Source organism: Mya arenaria, chromosome 14 (assembly GCF_026914265.1).
Source record: "Mya arenaria isolate MELC-2E11 chromosome 14, ASM2691426v1".
NCBI classification, from domain to species: Eukaryota; Metazoa; Mollusca; class Bivalvia; order Myida; family Myidae; genus Mya; species Mya arenaria.
In genome coordinates, this window is record NC_069135.1 from 19,527,343 (window position 1) to 19,541,012 (window position 13,670).

The 13,670-nt window shown below is 34.6% G+C and overlaps 1 protein-coding gene across 1 annotated transcript; it reads right to left on the reverse strand.

The window, feature by feature from the left end:
- Nucleotides 1-766: 766 nt before the first annotated feature.
- LOC128218261 (protein FAM151A-like) lies at nt 767-13,444 on the reverse strand. The gene is made up of 7 exons (XM_052925877.1): nt 13,182-13,444; nt 6,498-6,603; nt 5,647-5,793; nt 4,119-4,362; nt 3,469-3,926; nt 2,967-3,106; nt 767-2,706 (listed from the first exon to the last, which is right to left on the reverse strand). The coding sequence occupies exons 2-7, from the start codon at nt 6,598-6,600 to the stop codon at nt 2,191-2,193; spliced, it is 1,608 nt and encodes a 535-aa protein (XP_052781837.1). The 5' UTR covers nt 6,601-6,603; nt 13,182-13,444; the 3' UTR covers nt 767-2,190.
- Between the last annotated feature and the right edge of the window lie 226 nt (nt 13,445-13,670).

The following is a 13,670-nucleotide window of genomic DNA, read 5'->3' on the forward strand; positions in this document are numbered from 1 at the left end:
AAAGGAAGGAAAACAGGCCAAATGCTCCAGCAGCAACACCATCAGACTTCTGGAGACGAAACATGTATAATACATTCGAAGACCATCTCATTACAGAATTGAGGGATCGTCTCTTTGTTCCACATGAGTGTTTTAGGGTGCAGTACCTCATTCCAAACCAGGTTGGTGAGCTGGAAAATGAGACGGTGCAGCAAATCTTTACCGAATTTGAGGCTGATATCAACGGCGACAATGATCAATTCTGCAACGAAGTTCGACGTTGGAAAACTAGATGAACAGCAGTGACGCCGGAAGATGTCCTCAACTCACTTGAAACAGCTATAAAAAAGCCCCGTTGGAATTGTATCCAAACATAAGAATGTGCCTGTCAATTTTACTGGGTATGTCAGTTTCTACGGCAACAGCAGAAAGGTCGTTTTCGACGATGAGGCGCGTTAAAACGTATCTGAGAAACACCATGACAACAGAGCGGCTTTCTGGGTTAGGTTTGATGAACATTTACAGAGAAAGGGAGATCAGTTCCGAGAGAGTGGTCGACATCTTTGCTAGGCGCAAGAACAGAAGACAAGCTCTTATATTTCGTGTTTAAACAATGAAAAAGAACAATATATCAATTCTTAACTTGTAAATCATTATATAACGTCTGTAGTCATTTATACTTATCAAACTATGACGACTGATAGTTATACATTTGAAGTAGACCATGAACCTTGATATATTAGATCGTAAGAAAACGTGTTTTATTAAAAGTCTGGCAAGTCATATATATGATCTCCTTCATTTTATTTTGAAAAACTAGACAAAAAAATCAGCTTAAAAAACAATACAGTTGATATCAATTTAAGCCCCTAAGCCCCTGATTTTGCATTCTAAAAACAAATTCAGGGGGAGGACCCCCGGACCCCCCGCAAACAAATGACATATTTCGAGTAAACTCAGTTCTTCCCACGCTACGCCCCTGATAAGATATGGCATTTGTATACGTTTTCTTACCATGTCTGTATAAAGACATCGATCACTCTATTTTAAACAAAATATGGAGATTTTTCAAATTAATGAATTGAATTAGTTTGGATTTATCCACACATAAGATAATACATTTATATCTAACAAAGTGTTTACTTCATTAGCCCAATTATAACGAGTATCAAGACTACCAAACATATCATTGTAAAGGTTATTTATAATAATGTTATCTGAAGAAAAAAAATCTTACACCAAACTGTTACAATTCTAGCATATCTATATACATATAATGGGTATCTACCTATTAAACCATGAACGGCCATATTACAGGTGCTTGTTTTAACCCAATGTCTTGTTTTGCAAAACTGATAAGTAAGACGGCACAGGCCTTTATGTACTGATTTTTGAATCATAGACCATCCAAATTGCGCGACAGCGTGACTGATATATGTACAGAGAAGATGGTTCATCAAAGAATTACGTCATCAGCAATATTTTACTGAACGAAAATACAATAAAATCTAAAGAGAAAAAGTCATGTGCCCCATTTCAATAAAGATCGTAAGGCTTAAGATCGTAACTTTCTAGACGTAACTCCGTTTTTGGCGTAAGCTGCGTTTCAATAAAATAAACGTAAAGACATTTATCGCAATGATTCTTCCCGTAACTTTACGGTTGAACCCGACCACTCTTAAGCAGCGTAAGATTTACGACTAAAAGTTCTTTATTGAAAAGGGGCCCACTAGTCTAAAAATCAAAAGAAATCCCTGATTAGAGAAACAGAGCAGTGGGATTCAAACGACAATGAGCTGGGGAAACAAACGTATACGTTGGTGTTACATTAAAGTTCTTATCCTTAAACAAAAAGGATTGCGCCGCAACTATATTCAATAGCTTCTATATTCAATACAAAATTAACTGAGTCTGACAAATGTCGACACAATTTAACGTTGTAAAATTACATAATTGCTTTTAAAATTACAATTTAATGTTTACATATCGATTCTCGTTTATACTAGTTGATCTTTTTAACTGATTATCTACGTTGAAATCTGGTTACATATTCAATGTAAATGATACGCATGACACAATGTGTTAAGCTATGTTTATACTCCAACGCGTAATCGTTTCAACTGTCACGATTTGAGCCATGCAATGACTCATTTCTGTGCAATATTCCGTATCGTAATCAGCTACAGGACTCAACTTCTGAAAAGCAGTCTGTCATATATATAACGTCGGTCTCAAATCTACAGGAAGGTCAAAGTACACTCGTGACCTTTCAAACTGCCCTTTCATAAAAGTCATATCATCTTGCGTCACATTGTCACCTTTTCCGGTCCATATAGTCAGCGTGTAACTACGTGACTGGGATAACAACCAATCAAATTCATCTAATGAGTCTCTAAACTGTTCCGCGCGAACTGGAAATGTGACAGGTTGCGAAAGATTTCTGCATAGCTCATGTATTTCTTGCACATTATCCATTGTGTACTTCAAATGCGTGTTGTTCCCTTTTTGAATTGTAGTCCATCCTATCGAAAGTGTTGCTTCAGGAAATAATTCAACAGCGTCCAGGAATTCTTGCGCCGGAACGGTCGGCGGCTTCTGGCCTGGTCCAGCTAACAAATCAGCATTTAACCAGATCGGTCCATTTATTTCAAGTCGTCTGTTTGTAATTGTTAATGCTGGCCTCACAGCCCCAATTGATTTAAAATCGAATTTCATTCCTTTGTCAACCTGCAAATGATGTACGAAAGTAACACACATCTTGTATAAATAAATTTTACATAAACATATTCAATTGAACAACAATGTAAATGTATACGCTGTATTTCTGTGTGGAATAAGTCAATGAGAACTGACGGATAATATGGATATTCTTTATTTCTTTAATCTTTTCCCCTATATCAACAATTTACAAGACAATTTAATATCTCAATTTCACTAATTCAAGCTGTGCAGAAAGGTTGCAATATAAGTTTAATTGAAACAAATACCTTGATAATTGCATCGAGCCACTGTGCAAAAGAAAGATTGTTATAATCCCCTTCATCATGTGCCATTATCGGAGTATCAGTTTTATTGGATGTTCCTTCAGCAAATAGTCGAATATCTCCTTCTATCATCATAACATTTCCTAAAGTATAATGAAGCAATGTTTAATAAGTAGTCCATCAATTTCAAATATATTATTATTATGTGGTTAGATAAAACAAGTATAAAACAATCATTTCAAAAGACAAAAATAAAAGACCAAACTCTGACGAATAGAACGAACTATTTTTAGAAATATGGAATAAAGAACAGATATAACATTCAACGGTTAGCTTAAACCTATAAATAAACTAACTATCAAACGACAGCATAAGGTATATGTAAACAGACCAGTGCAATGAATCTTTAGTTTCATTTTTTATTTGAAAAAAACCCACAAGAACATGATTATTATCAACGGAGACCGGAAATAGTGTTCAGTTTGAAAAAAAAACGTATTCAAACCTTCAGTGGCAGCATTTAGTTGTTCCCACGTATCTGTGTTGTGGCTCCAAATGATTTTACTCGCATCTCGGGGCATAATGTCAAAATAAATTAAAGGGCTTCCAGCAGACGATGACATTGTCTTAAACGCCGCAGAGTATCCTTTCATGTTGTACAACAATTTGTTTTCGTCGATATCGTTTCTCGCTAAGAGAACATCCCACAATCTTTCGTAAGCATTTGTTTCTTCATTCATTGTAACGATAAGTGTTAGGTTTTGATCAATGTTCAAAGCCAACCTCAGACCATCCCAAGACTTTGATAAGCTTCTGATATCTACTTCAACTGATGCTATCATCGTGCTTGTTAAATCGTGAAAGTATTCCAATGTTCCTTTTCCTATTTTATTGACGCAGCATTGATCATTTAGATCAAGTGCAACTGTGACGTTTGAATGATCGATCAGTCTGGTAAGAATACTGTGCAAAAAGGAAAATGTAAAGTTATAGTTTATCAATTTCGTGAAAAAAAACAACAATTCTAATCAGTTTGTTCTCACATGTATAGATTGAAATTATTAAGAGTTCAAATAAATTTGAACTAGTCAGAAATACAAACGAACAAGCACAAATGCTTCAGCTCAAAACTAAGTACTTCAACTAAGAGGTTACCTTGTTGCATTGATGCCAGGTTTTTGAGTAGGCAAAGTCAACATCACCTTTGCATCTGACTGACCAATTTCAGCTAGGATTTTTATAAACGTCTCTGTCGATGCTATCTCTGACTTTATCTTAAGCAGTGTGCTTGAACGATGAAGAATTTCCAGGCTTTCTTTTAACGTTATCGATGTGCCTTTGATAACAAAAACACCTGCTTGTGTCTGGGATAACAGGATCTCCACAATATTGGTCTTCTCTGGGGAATATAAGACGTTTTAAGACGTTAACAAGAATGTCTGTTGGAAAAAAACTGTATAACTCTGTACATACATACGTTTTGTAAAATTTGTGAAATCACTCTTTCGAACTTAGTATTTTATCTTCAAAATAAACAAAAAATGGAAGTCTATTGCTAAGAGTATTAGAGTAAACTTAATAAGTAATTGAGTGTTAATCATGCAAGAACTTTTGAACATCACTTCATAAGAGCTTTACCGTGTGATAATTGACGTATGGAGTGACCAAAAGACAAATAGACCTACTAGTGAAATAAAAAAAACACAAAACAAAGCATACAATAAACACTTCTTCAAAAATGGCACGTCATTGGGGAGATTTAATGGGTCGTTCACAGACAACAAACAAAAACAGGTTATTCCCAGAAGTGAAATGCACGTTTAATAGATTCTTAATATGGCTTGTATTCTTGATTTACTTCTGATATTTATGTTATCAACGGTGCAAGTCTAGGTCTTATCTTATGATCTTTCTTTCTGTATTTTGACTTGAGATTTATCACAGTTATTGCAACATGTCTTTACAAATAAATGTGTTCGGAAAACATGATTTTATGGCATATCCAGTTTAACTTAACGTTCTGTGTCATACTTTGAGAATACTTTATCAGACCAATACTTCTATAAAAAAACTACAGAAACAAGCTCAGTAGCAAAAAGTTTAAACATAAACCCGGTTTAATGGCACTGGATAAACGCAAAAGACATAGAACACAAAAACAAAACAAAAATCACAAACAAGAAACATGGAAGAACAACACAAAACTCCACATACAGCACAGTGTTTGCATACTATATATATATATATATATATATATATATATATATATAAACTAGATATGTTTATCAATGATTGTTAGGTACCGACTTGGAAAAAAGTATAGTTCGATATGCTTTAGAAAATTGTGCTTCCTACAGGATATTATAGCGGTTATATGTGGTTTGTCCGGTTAGCGCACTCGCTTTCAACTAGGCGACCCGGAGTCGATGCCTGGCCTGGGCGCGTGTGAGTTTCGTTTAAGGTTACCAAGCCTGACAAGTTGGTTTCCTCCGGGTACTCCGGTTTCCGCAAAACACAAGACCACACTCTTGCGTAACATCGTGCCAACGAGAGTGATGAATATAATGTTGCAATAACTTCTCTCCCAATCTTTGTAAAATTATTAAGTTTTAACTAAAATATAAAGTTTGTTTGTTGGGCTTACACCTAGAATTTTAGTTTTGCATTGCTTTATTCAACTCACCATCTCGCAAACGTGTAATGTCTTCTTTCACAGTAATGTTTCCTGTATACCAGCTAACACCAAGACCGTCTTTCTGTCCCGTTATGTGTTCGAGATTTGAAGCTGATGGGCATTCCTGAGGCAGATAGGGTGCTGGGGACACGTCATCTGAAAGTTAAGTCTAGGTTAGAGATATAAAAGTAATAAAGCTCGTTATTATGCATATTTGTTTCTATATCTGAAGAATTTACATTGACATATTTTTTTCTTCAGGCTTCTTCCAGTTTCAACTTGTAGCTTATTTCTATAGCTTTTCGCATAAATATTGTCTTAAAGGCTATCTTACACTGTGTTGATAAACACTTTTCCATTTGTTACCTTAATATCGAGACATGAAAAACGTTGCTGCAATACAATTCGTTTAAATAACGGGAGGAGTATTGTTCATTTTGATAATATTTAGACTTTGTTAAGAATTGATAAGGGTCAGATTCTGCTTTAATGTCAGGCATAGCGTCGCTAACATTTACCTGTTGTCAGCAAAAGGTAAGTATGATTTGAATAATTTGAATCATCCTTACCTTACTGACGAGACACTCTGTTATAACAAAGGGTAATACTCGTGGTGTGACTAACGTTGGGGGCCAAATCAATCTCATAAAATAAGATTTTAAATAATCGCTTCACGGCGTAACGAATTTACAAAGCGATATATTTTTTTATAATAATACGAACGTCATCATATGATTTAAATGAGAATAGGACCCCTCAAACAAGTTGTTTATTAAGTACTCATTGCATTATATAGTTATAATTTTTTGTTCTGTTCTACTGAAATAGCATCAAAGGGATATTTTCAAAATCAGTCTTACCCTTTTTGAGTACAATGACAATCACTGCTATCAGCAGTCCGATAAACAGGGCGGCACACACTGTGACAAGGATCAGAGGCCGCTTGCTCGATTTCCCCGACATTTCCTAAAAAAGAGATAAATCATTTCGGAACTGAATTATTAGCTTGCTTTGGCTATTTGGTACAAAATTATGACATACGTTATACGTCTTGAAACAAATTGAATGAAAAATCGATGAATTGATAACAAATAATGACCCTTAATTCATATTCAAAAACATGTATTTTGCGTTGTGCGTTGTGAAAAAAGGTTTTCCATAAAAATGTTTTTGGCCGCTCTTGCTGCCATGGAAATGGCAGTTGAAATGTTTAACATAGAACTTCCGGTTCCGGTGTAATCAACGCAAAGTCAAATTTGAATTTTATTAAAATCATATTTTTCTACCATACAAGCGTGTTACAACACAGATGAAAGGGTAAAGTTTATCCCCAAAACAACACCAGCTCAATCACAACTCCGATTTTAACAGCAACAAAAGTCAAGAACAAAGAAACGTAAAGTTATTTCCCTTTGTGAAGACAAAAAAAGCTGACAAATAATCCAGATGCGGCTCAGATACGGAGATCGAAACTGACATTTGAAGCCTTACTTTTATCATTAGTGACTCAAGTGAAGTGTCTGAGATTTGTCCGAACTCTTCAGACAATATGACAAATATACAAACTTCAAACATCACTGGCGATATTTCTTTATCCAATGTTGCGAAACCTGATTTAGAAGGCCAAGTTAATCCTAGGGGGGATTCAACACACATTTGTGCTTACACCCCAGGTTCAACATTCAGCACCAATGTATATGTCAACCCCAACACAAATGACCTAACAATAAGAACTTCACCCTCTCTTTCCGATGCCATCCCCCATCAATCTATTTTGATAAATCATGACATAAACAGGATAGTGTCCACTTTAAAAATGACACTCAAAGAGGAAATAACAAGCATGGTTAGGCATGCTGTTGATGAGCATATAATGCCCCTGAAAAAATGAAGTTGGTCATCTGAGAAACTTCGTGTCAGAAATGGCAATGAAGGTCAGCAGCCCTGAGGCAGAACTTGACAATGCTAATCAGCACAAACTGTGTAATTATCAGTTATGTCCATGAGCAGAAAAGTGAAAATACTGATGACCTGTAGCCAAAGTGAGTGGATCATCAGTTTGGTTGGATTTAAATGAACTTTATGATTGTCAAAATGTGTAGTAATTTGGCACTGAAAATTCCTAATGTGAAAAGCACATGGTTCTGAATAAGCTAAATTGCTGCTAACATGTGGTTTAATAGGTACTGAAAATGCTTACCAACAGCTGCACATGATCTTGTTTGGATTTGAATGGGCTTTTTGGTTGCCAAAATGTGGATAGCATAAGACAGGCTAATGAGAGCTGCACATAGGTTTGTTTAGCACAGAATGAGGCCAAATTATGCAATCTTTAAGACTTAATTAGAGCTACATTCTTTGACCCTGAAAAGGCGTCATGGTTGCCAAAATTCGTTTATTTGGCTTTGAAATTGTTTAATTAGCGCTGCGAATATGTTTTGATTGTTCTGGATGGTCTTTAAGGTATTTGCCAAAATATGGTCTATTTGGCATTCATTAGACTTTATTAGAAGTGCGTATTAATTTGCTGGACTCTGAATGTGCTATATTGTTGACATACTGTGTTCTCCGGCATGGTTTATTCTTAATAAAAGTTTCGTTGTGTTTGGTTAACTCTGAATGGGACTTACGATTGTCAAATGTGGCGAGTTTGGAACTGAGCGTTATTTGAAATGCACATATTATTTTTTAGCGCTGAATGGTCGCCAAACTCTTTTTGGCACAGCTTATTTAGTCTTAATAAGAGATATATATTCATTCGTTTGACTCTAATTGCATGGGCTTCATGGTTGCTAAATGCGGTCTGTTTGGCATTGAGTTGGCCTTATTTGAGCTCCATGTGTGTGGCTTTGGTCTCTTAATTGGCTGTTTGGCTACCATTACTTGTTCTATTTGTACTGAGTATGCTTAATTATAGCCGCACAAGGGTCTGCTTTGATCGTTATTGGGCGTATGGGTTACTTTTTTTTTTAACTTTTTGGCACTGCAAAGGCTTCATTAGAAAAACGCTGAATCTGCTTCATGGTTGCACAAATGTGGTCAATTTGGTAATGTGGAGCAGCGCATGCGTTTATTTGCCTCTTTACCTGCTTTATTGTAGTCAAAATAAACCAAAGAAAACTGGACTGACTCAAGAATAGACCCTTTGAGGTGTGTTTATATTTGAAAATGCGTTTCTTTTATCACTATAGGCTTCTGTGGTGTGGAATGCCGATGTTAATGCTAATTTGGTGTTTGCTTGACAGATGAGGGACTTTACTATATCTGCATTTGTGTTTATTTAGACTGAGATGGATGTAGAAAGCCCTGTGATATTTTGTTCACTGCATAAGAAATGCAGCAGAACTTGGATTACCGAGTACTGAATTGACTTGAGAACCTATATAACATGTCACACCAAATGGTCTCAAATATTGCAAAACTTGTGTTTATCTGGCAGTTTATAGCGATTAATAGTCTCTTTATTCTAAGGTTTGCACACTATGGAATGTTGCCAGGGGCCACACAGTGGACTTGAGAACAGTCTGTGGTGGCTGTATGGCAGACGTGGGTAGATGGAAGCCAAAACGTGGTTGAATGAACTCTGTTGACTGTAACCACAATATGGATACAGAGGCCTGCTGGAGACCTATTTTGTCTACCAAAGACAATTTGAAATTGCCTCCTTTTGAGGTTTGAGGCACTCAGTGTACTTATAGAAACACGATTTGGCTTTCTTAATACTCATTAGACATGGAAATATGTTGATGTTGTTGTTGTTGTTGTTGCTGCTGCTGTTGTTGTATTGGGTGATGCTGTTTGATACTAGAATAAAACACATCAGGTCGGAAAGAACTGGATAGGTTTTAGAATTTCCGTCTGAATAGGTAACTCACACAAATATTGTATATGATGATTATTCAGCGCTTGATGCGCTAAAGTAGGGATATGGTATCGTTGGTTTGAACTTTAATGTTTGGAAAAAGATAAAATGTAATGAAAACGTTCAGTGATTTTATTAATGTTATGAACTTATGAAAAAAAAAATGAAGAAATAAGTTATAGCGCTATCGATATTTGTCATATTTGCCTTTTCACATTCAAATGATTTTGAGCCCCATTTTGAAATGCTTAAGTGCATCATAAAACAGGCATATCATATATCCATAAAGATAGATGTTTTCATGCAATGTTGGGAAATTTACGCCTAGGGTATTCTTTGGACGCGTTCATATGGTTATTTAGAATATGAATTTATTTAATAAAATGTAAATAGTTTATGTTGAAAAGAAAGTAAAACAAAATATCTTAACATTTTAACTGCACGTATTTATGTATTCACGTTTATCTTATGCGAAAAGAAAATCATGAATATGTTAAGTTCGCAACTTTTCAAGTATAAGCTGAAATAGGAGTGCAATCGCATTTATAAATAAATGTATTTGAAAGTTTAGCATTCCATTTTGATAGCATATGATTCTCCAAGAAAGACTAAATCGTTTAAAAAATATAAATAAAACATGATACCTCAATCCTATAAAGAAACAGTCTCTCTAGAAATTTTAAAAAGGTTTTACAGAGTTAACAAAATTATATTAATATCATTTTTCCATCTTTATTTTTTACTGTAAATATTTATATGCACAAAACTACAGAAACAAGCTCAGTAGCCGAAAGTTTAAACAGGAAGCCATGCAAAAATAATCAAATACTCAAAAACAAATTGTTGTATATATCTGACATGAAATACCACGGGTAAAATTTACCCCACGTCCAGACTTAGGGCCAGTTTGTACCTATCGGTAAATTGACCCACTTGGGTATTTGCGCTCATATGCACACATTTTCACCTCCACAGGCGTGAATTTGCCCCTGAGGGTGAATCTCGTTATTTAAACGTAACAATATATTTTAGAGTCCAACAGTATAATATTTAAATCTGTTGGAAAAAAAACTCTTTTTTGGCGATCGTCTTGGGGAATATCTAAATGGATAACACTAAGTTGTTTTCATTCTTTTTTATAGTAGTTCCATTAAAGTAACCGAATAGAGAAATATGTAGAGAATTTCATGAATTGCCAGTTTCTACAAACACTTGTGTAAGCAAATAAACAAAAAGAATCAGTTGTTTGCCTTTTTTGGATTGACCTTGTCCTTGATATCGAAGGTCTCATTTATTTATGTTATCATAAAGGCCAGTAAGAAATAGATATTTGACATACATCTAGATTTGCTTTTAGAATTTTTCATAAGACTCTCACAGATATAGCAATGTTGTGTTCACCTTTGGCGTGCTGTAGTGCTATGTAATTCTTTTCAAAACAAAAGCATTCAAAAATACTTTTCTTTTTTTACCCAAAATATTATTTTAATTAAAGGACAATACTATTTTTAAATCACCACTTTTTGACAAAAACTAAAAATACCAAAAAAGAGGATATGGGGAAAATTGTGGGGTAGTTTTCATACACTGGCCTTGACGTGACAGTTACCTAGACCCTATAGTGGTCAATGTTGTATGTAAGTCTGAAGTACAATGAAAGAGAAATAATAACCATGTGAATATGTTTTTACGCCATCTCAAATATATCGATCCTCACCACGCATTGGAAATGTATACCATAACTTCCGTACAAGATACTTTACCGAACATGTTGATACATAACATTGCTTGTTACCTACTCATTAAATCAGCCACCTTTGACCAGATTGGCACTTCATTATAATGTGTTGTCATTAATGATTATATGCATGACATGAAAGAAACTCTGTGTTGCTATTACAAGGTTTCTTTGAAATATTATAGCAAAAAGTAAATTCAACTTAAACAATGTATTGACTGCGGTAAGATAACAATTAATCTATTCATGACTGTTCCTCTTTATACTATTTAGGGTGATGGCGGCCATATTGTATTTTGTTGACCATCTGTTAAGCAATTTAGGGGGGGGGGGGGAAGGGGGGTCATGAGGTTTTTTTTATCACGTTTTTGTGTCATCAAGAAAAGTTTTATAATTTGAAGCATTCGTGCAAAATTTGGTAAAATTTTGTAACGATATGAAAGGACTACAAGGCCACATGGATTTTGTATGCCCCGTCATGTTAGAAAAAATCCACAAAACATATGGTCAAGTACTAAAACCAGGGGATACATGAATTAGAGACTTTGTGCTCACATTTTTGTGAAATATTATAACGATTATGTCGACTAAGACTTTGTGACTAACCCGTTTATTCCTGAAATTACTTTTGAATTCCGTAACACGATAGTTTTCATCGGGTCACCATTATATTTAAAGGAAATTATGCATTTATTTAGGTCACTTTAAATACATAATTAATGGCAAGTAACTGTTCATTTATGCGTACAACAACGCAAAAATGTATTACTTAAAGACTTCAGGTGAATAAGGATTCTCACCGTTAACAGAACGCAGTTTTCGTCACAAATTGATTTAAAGATAAATACAAATATTTTTATATATTGAAAAAGATATGTCCAAGGCGAACTAGTATGATTGAAGGTGAAAAACACATAGATTGAATGAAAAAATGCCATATACTTTTTTTATAAAACATTTCATTTATTTCGAAAACGAGCGAATCTAAGGTTCATAGTAGAAAAAGGAACTAAATCCAGCGTTCAAAGACGAAGCACGTACATTAATACAATGCGTGATAAAGAAATGCATATTCGATGCCTTTCAATTCGCTTTGTTCATCAGAGTCTCCAATATGTCTGCACTAGAAGTACGATTTAAATTATAAAAGACAGACATCATACAAATTCGTGGCTCTCTCTTGCGAACGATCTTCCCGAAAAAAACAACATCAAATGACTCATTACACATTCAGTTAATCGTTGCTGACGGATTTAGTCACTACTTGGGCATGATAATTAGGACAACATTATTTGTTAAATATCTATGCCTTAATGATTGCCTACAAAATGTTATCATACTTAATAGCAAAAAAAAGCATTTTACGAAAGTACATATAAAGTCATTATCTATGGATTTGGTTTTAACATGTTTATATCTTAAAGGCACTAACCGAAAAATGTTATCCGGAACTCGTTCGCCTTAAATATAATGCAATACTTGAAAACATACTCAAAGTAATCTATTACGTAGATGAAGACGCCATGGTTTTTCATTGTTTAGTTAACCTTGACAATTAATGTATACACATATTTCACTACTTTTGTTAGAAAACATTATTTTCTTATACAATGTATGTTTATCCATTCATTTTAAAGAATAATGCATTTAATACTGCGTTCGAAAATTATATGTGTTTGATATGTGTTATGTTCAGCTCATCATTTATATCGCCTGTACCCTTGATGCCCTGTCATATGTGAATTGGATATGTATTTCCTAATACCATTGTCAAATTACGTATGTAATAATCGCGTAAACCATTTATATTGGTAAATGAAGAATGAAAGAACTAACTTTCATTAGTGTATAGAATACGATTATTTACTTGATGGTTTCATTCGATATAAAATAACAACACGAACAACTGATATGAGGTTAAAACAGAACGATTGTATAAAATACCTGTATAGAATGTCCGTCCTGTATTTAGAAAAACATACAGGTGATAATAAGCACAGTTTTAAACTCTATAAACATCAAAACATTCATTCGTGGTTTCACTACGTGTCTTAATTGTACACAACTATGATAGTAGTATGATGGTATTTCATAAACACTCGGAATTAAAAGGTAAATATTGTTACGTGCTAAAAGCAAATATACTCCGGCTAACTCACGAACGTAAATAGTTCCTTGGTTGAACGCTAAGTCTTTATTGAAGATGTATGTATTATTGGCAGTTATCAGGACCTTGACTGATAAGGTTGAATGATCCGGGTTCGAAAAACTAAGGCGCAAATAAATCAACAAACCTGAACTGCTTAATAATTCATACATGCACGTATCTGTTTACTATTTCTAGATAGGTGTTCATTCAAACCTCAATGATTTTCGCTTCAGGTTCAGTAAGTTGTTTATTTGCCAAGTTAATCCACATGCTCGATAAATAAA